Source organism: Mandrillus leucophaeus, unplaced genomic scaffold (assembly GCF_000951045.1).
Source record: "Mandrillus leucophaeus isolate KB7577 unplaced genomic scaffold, Mleu.le_1.0 Scaffold630, whole genome shotgun sequence".
In the NCBI taxonomy this organism is placed as follows: Eukaryota; Metazoa; Chordata; class Mammalia; order Primates; family Cercopithecidae; genus Mandrillus; species Mandrillus leucophaeus.
The window spans coordinates 572293-577599 of NW_012106809.1; the positions used below are offsets into that span (position 1 = coordinate 572293).

Consider the following 5307-nt stretch of genomic DNA (forward strand, 5'->3'; position numbering starts at 1 on the left):
TGCCCAGCCTGGAGTGCAATGGCGTGATCTCAGCTCACTGCAACCTCTGCCTCCCGGGTTCAAGCAATTCTTCTGCCTCAGCCTCCTAAGTAGCTGGGGTTACAGGTGCCTGCTACCACGCCCTTCTAATTTTTGTACTTTTAGTAGAGGCAGGGTTTCGCCATGTTGGCCAGACTGGTCTCAAACTCCTGATCTCAGGCGATCCGCCTGCCTTGGCCTCCCAAAGTGCTGGGAATACAGGCGTGAGCCATCGCGCCCGGCCAAACCTCCCCTTTTTAATAGGAGTGAGGCTAATGCCTGCGGCACAGCTCATGTTTCCAGCTCAGACGAGGTGAAGACATGGCAGGTTTGAGAAGAGTAAATTCCCAGCAACCCAGCGCCACTCCCGGGAAACCTCGGAGAGAGTTTTGGAAGCAGCATCTCTCCCGGGTTCCCCCCGAGGGAGTCCCACCTAGCTACTACCTAGGGCTCTGTGTTCCAAGGGAGGAAGACTTAACAATACAATACACTCCAACCTGTTATTGAGCTCTTATCAGGTGCCAGGCATAGTACTAAGCACTTTATGTGCCCAAAGTACTTTCATCTTCTCAGCCACCCCAGGGATGGCTATTATAATTGTCCCCATCTTACAGAGGAGTAGGGCATGTGGCGGCTCACTCTAATAATCCCAGTACTTCGGGAGGTTAAGCCAGAGTATCGCTTGGGTACCTGACTACATCGGGGCAACCCCAGGAGATCAAGACCAGCCTGGGCAACACAGCAAGACCTTGCCTCTACAAAAAGCTTAAAATTAGCCTGGCGTGGCCGGGCACGGTGGTCACGCCTGTAATCCCAGCACTTTGGGAGGCCGAGGTGGGTGGATCATGAGGTCAGGAGATCGAGACCATCCTGGCTAATACGGTGAAACCCTGTCTCTACTAAAAAATTCAAAAATTAGCCAGGCGTGGTGACGGGTACCTGCAGTCCCAGCTGCTCGGGAGGCTGAGGCAGGAGAATGGCGGGAACCCGGGAGGCGGAGCTTGCAGTGAGCTGAGATTGCGCCACTGCACTCCAGCCTGGGCGACAGAGCGAGACTCCATCTCAAAAAAAAAAAAAAAATTAGCCTGGCGTGGTGTCACACGCTAGTAGTCCCAGCTACTCAGGAGACTGAGGTGGGAGGATTGCTTGAGCCTGGGGGATGGAGGTTGCGGTGAGCTGAGATTGCACTGCTGTACTCCAGCCTGGGCAACAGAGCGAGACCCTGTCTTAAAACAAACAAACAGACAGGAGTAGGCTGAGACTCAGAGGGTGAAGTGGGTTGATGGTCCTTAAGTCAGAGGAATGTCCTGGGGAGGGGTGGAGTAAGTCCTGGTATCCAGGGCTGTCTCTCCCAGCCTCAGTTTCCCTCCCCACATGATGGACGGCTCAACAGGAATACCAGGTATTCTGGGAACTGGTTTCTTCTAGTGCTGCTGGGAGTTGGGTGTGTGACCTTGCATGAGTTTATTGCCCTCTGTGGTCTCAGTCTTCTCTGTACGATGAGGAATGTGGTCCCTACGGCCCCTCAGCCCTACCAGTCCTGCCTCCATGTCCCCCGCTTTCTCTTACCATGGGGTTGCATGATGTATTTATTGACACTTTCTCACAGCCGGGGGAGCTGATGTTGGATGCCCAGAGCACATACTGGGGTTGCCCTGATGTAGCCAGGTACCCAGAGGGGAGTCAAGGAAAGCCTGGTCACACGAGGTCTCCACAGACCACTCACTCTTTAGGGACCTGTTCCTAGGTGCTTGTGCAGATCTTTTGCTGCACAGAGAGCACTGAAATTCAGCCTGTGTGTACCCTTTCAACTCTGTTCAGGCACAGTGCTGCTGTGTCTGCCCAGAGAAAGGGGCACCTCTTCCAGTGACACCAAGGCACTGTAAGGGGCAAGTATTGCTTTGTTTTCCATCACCCCCCAGGACTCCAAGAGTGGCTGGCTGCGTGGGCAGAGGATACAGAGCAGTCATGGCCCAGTAGGCAATGCAGATGAGGAGGAGGACAAAGGTGACCAGCGGGTAGAACATGGTAGACATCATCTGTCCCACAGCCCTGCAGGGAAACAAGAGCTGTTCACTGTCACTGCCCCAGCTGTCCATCTTCTCAAGGGGCTGACCCCATCTCTGCCCTTGCTGGGGCCTGCCCCACTCCCCCAGGGTGGGACCAACAGGGGCAATGACATTGTCTTTCATATCTGTATCCTCAGGGCCTGGTGCAGGGCTAGGCACACTGTAGGTGCTCACTGGATAAACAGAACTGAATAAATCAGGCTCACAGGACCCTTAGAGGAAACTAGAGTCACAGAGAAACCATCTGGGGCAGCTTCAGGTGGAGTAAGGGAAGATCACCCCCAAGTGTGATCCCTTGGCAGGTGTGTGTGGCAGTTCCTGCTCAGGAGCAAGCTGCTGCCCCTCCTGGCCTGGATTCCTGCCATTCCACTCAGCCACCACCACTCCCACTAACCCCTCTAGAAGGCCTATGTCATGTTCCAGGCACTCATTTAATCCTCACGACAACCCTGGAAGGCAGGAACTATTGTTACCCCCATTTTACAGATGGGGAAGTAGAGGCTTAGAGAGGCAAAGCCACAGCAGTGTTCACCACTGCGCTATTCCTCCCTTCTCCTCTGAGGCTCCCTGCCACCTCTCTAGCACCCCCCGTCCTGGGTCCACGCTGTCCTCAGCCCCATGTCCCTCCCAGGCAGGCCCTAACTTGCTGGCCTCCTTCAGGAGGGCGATGGCAATACGAATCCGCTGCCGCAGGAAGATGAGCACCAACAGCAGGATGGCTTCAAGCACCGCCAGCACGATCACTGCAGGGGACGGGCAGACAGACCTAGGTCAGGGCCAGGGCTGGGGCTGGGCATGGCCCAGGGCAGTCCTTGGGCAGCTGGTGGCTTGGGGGTGGGCAGGACACTCACGGGCGGCCAGCCAGGTCTCCTGCACGCTCTGGTAGGCACTGAGGTTGGTGGTGAAACCCAGCTGGGAGATGGAGGCGCCCTTGTCCCGCAGCACTCGGTACTCCTCCCAGCAGTAGTACATGCCGTATGCCAGCACGCCCAGGACCCCCAGGATCAGCACCAGCACCAGGGGCCCAGCCACCAGGCGCAGAAGCAAGATAAACAGTAGGCTCAAGACCAGAGCCACTCCCAGGGCTCTGTAGGCAGGGTGAGGACAGTGAGGTTCAGCCCTAGTCCCTCAAATCTTTTCCCTTTCAGAGACTCCCCCTGCCTTTCCACACACCACCCAACGTCCCCAGATTAGGCCTCTTTCCCTTATAAATCCTGTTGGTTTTGGAATCCATTCTGAGCTCTGGCTCCTCCTCCTCTGTCCAAAGCCTGTGTTTCAGACATTGGGCGAGGGGATAGAGGATCAGGGAGGGAGAAGGCAAGGACACGAGAGAAGGGGAATCTGGTGACTCACACAAGAATCCAATACCAGGACTGGGCAAAATCTTCAAAGATCTTAACACTGATGTCTCGGGCATTGAGGCTGTCAATAAGACCACTGTTGGGGAGACAGAGTCAGACGGGGCTGTGGGTGGAAGGGGTGTGGCCAGGATGTGGGGGAGGGAGGTGCCTACCTGATCCCCTGCGCTATGGTGGTGTCATTGGTGATCCCTGGGAGCTCCGGTAGAGTGACGTTGGTCCATGGGAAGCAGCGCCCCAGAGCTAGAAGGGAGAGCCGGGCTGCTGGGTGGGGGCCAGGAGCTCTGCCTGGAAGGTCTCTGGCCCCCTCACAGTCCACAGTGCCCTTAGGGGAGGGAAGGGTGATGGGCTTTTCGTCCCTCAGTGGGCTGCTTTTGATTTCACAAATGGGCTTCTGCCCTGTGGAGCCCAGTCCATCCCCTGCCTCCCCTCCCTGTTGCTGCCTTGGTTTGGACCCTCCTCTCCGCTGGCCTCAACTCTTAGAACACCCTGTCAGCCTTCCATCCGCCCTCCACCCGAGTGGAGTGCCAGGGAGACCGTGGCACAGCCTGGACTTCGTCACTCCAGGGCTCTGGGTCCCTTTGTGACTCAGACATCTCCAGAGGCTCTGCCCCAGAGACAGCGTCCGCACTCCCTGGCCAGCCTTCCAGGCTCTGCTGTTCAAATCCAGCCCATGTTCCCTTCTACTCTATACCTTTGCTCTTACTGTGCCTCTCTCTCAGGGCTCTCTTTCCACCAGAAATCCCATCTATGACTCCCTGTTCAAATCCAGCTGCATCTCACCTCCTCCCGGAAGCCTTCTGACCTTATCCCTACCTCCTTTGGCACCTGTTATGTGCCTACAGAGCCACTTAATGCCATCCTTGCAACAACTTTGCCAGGCAGGCTTGCTTTGTTATTTATTTATTTATTTGTCAGGGTCTGGCTCTGTCACCCAGGCTAGAGTGCAGGTGCACCATCATAGTTTACTGCAACATCAAACTCCTGGGCTCAAGCGATCCTCCCCACGTAGCCTCCCAAGCAACTGGGACTGCAGATGCGCACCACCACACTTCGCTACTTTTAAAGTTTTTTCTACAGATGGGGTTTTGCTATGTTGCCCAGGCTGGCCTTGAACTCCTGGGCTCAAGCAGTCCTCCCACCTCAGCCCCCCAAAGTGTTGGGATTACAGGTGTGAGTCACCTCATTTAGCCCATTTATTTGTTTAGAGACAGGGTCTCTCACTCTATTGCCCAGGCTGCAGTGCAGTGGCACAATCATAGCTCACTGTGACCTCAAACTCCAGGACTCAAGTGATCCTCCTGCCTTAGCCTCCTGAACAGTTGGGACTACAGGCATGAGCCACCGCACCTCACTGTCATTTACATTCTAAAGATGAGGAAACAAAGTTCAGAGAGGTTGCCTAGTTGGGTCAAGACCATAGAGCTGGAAAGTACTAGAATTTATATTCAGATCTACGTGACTTTGAAGCATTCACTTGAGATACTCCTTATTGTACTTAAATTGATAACTGGATATCTTATCTTATGCTATAAATTGTTTTAAAAAATGGTTTTTTTTTGAGATGGAGTCTCACTGTTGCCCAGGCTGGAGTGCAGTCGCACCATCTTGGCTCACTGTAACCTTCACCTCTGGGTTCAAACGATTCTCCTGCCTCAACCTCCTGAGTAGCTGGGATTTCAGGTGCCCACCATCATGCCTGGCTAATTTTTGTATTTTTAGTAGAGACGGGGTTTCACCATGTTGGCCAGGCTAGTCTCGAACTCCTGACCTTGTGATCTGCCTGCCTTGGCCTCCCAAAGTGCTGGGATTACAGGTGTGAGCCACCACTCCCGGCCTAAAAATTTTGTTTTTTTTGAGAT

The 5307-nt window shown here is 54.6% G+C and overlaps 1 protein-coding gene across 1 annotated transcript in view; it reads right to left on the reverse strand.

Annotated features, from left to right (window-relative positions):
* Positions 1 to 5307, reverse strand: part of SLC44A4 (solute carrier family 44, member 4) — a 33819-nt gene that overhangs the window by 22034 nt on the left and 6478 nt on the right. The window contains exons 8-13 of the mRNA XM_012000546.1: positions 3601 to 3688; positions 3441 to 3524; positions 2939 to 3174; positions 2731 to 2830; positions 1978 to 2070; positions 1588 to 1690 (exon numbers count right to left, since the gene is read on the reverse strand). Of these exons, the coding sequence (XP_011855936.1) occupies positions 1588 to 1690; positions 1978 to 2070; positions 2731 to 2830; positions 2939 to 3174; positions 3441 to 3524; positions 3601 to 3688 (704 nt within the window). The remainder of the gene's footprint in view (positions 1 to 1587; positions 1691 to 1977; positions 2071 to 2730; positions 2831 to 2938; positions 3175 to 3440; positions 3525 to 3600; positions 3689 to 5307) is intronic.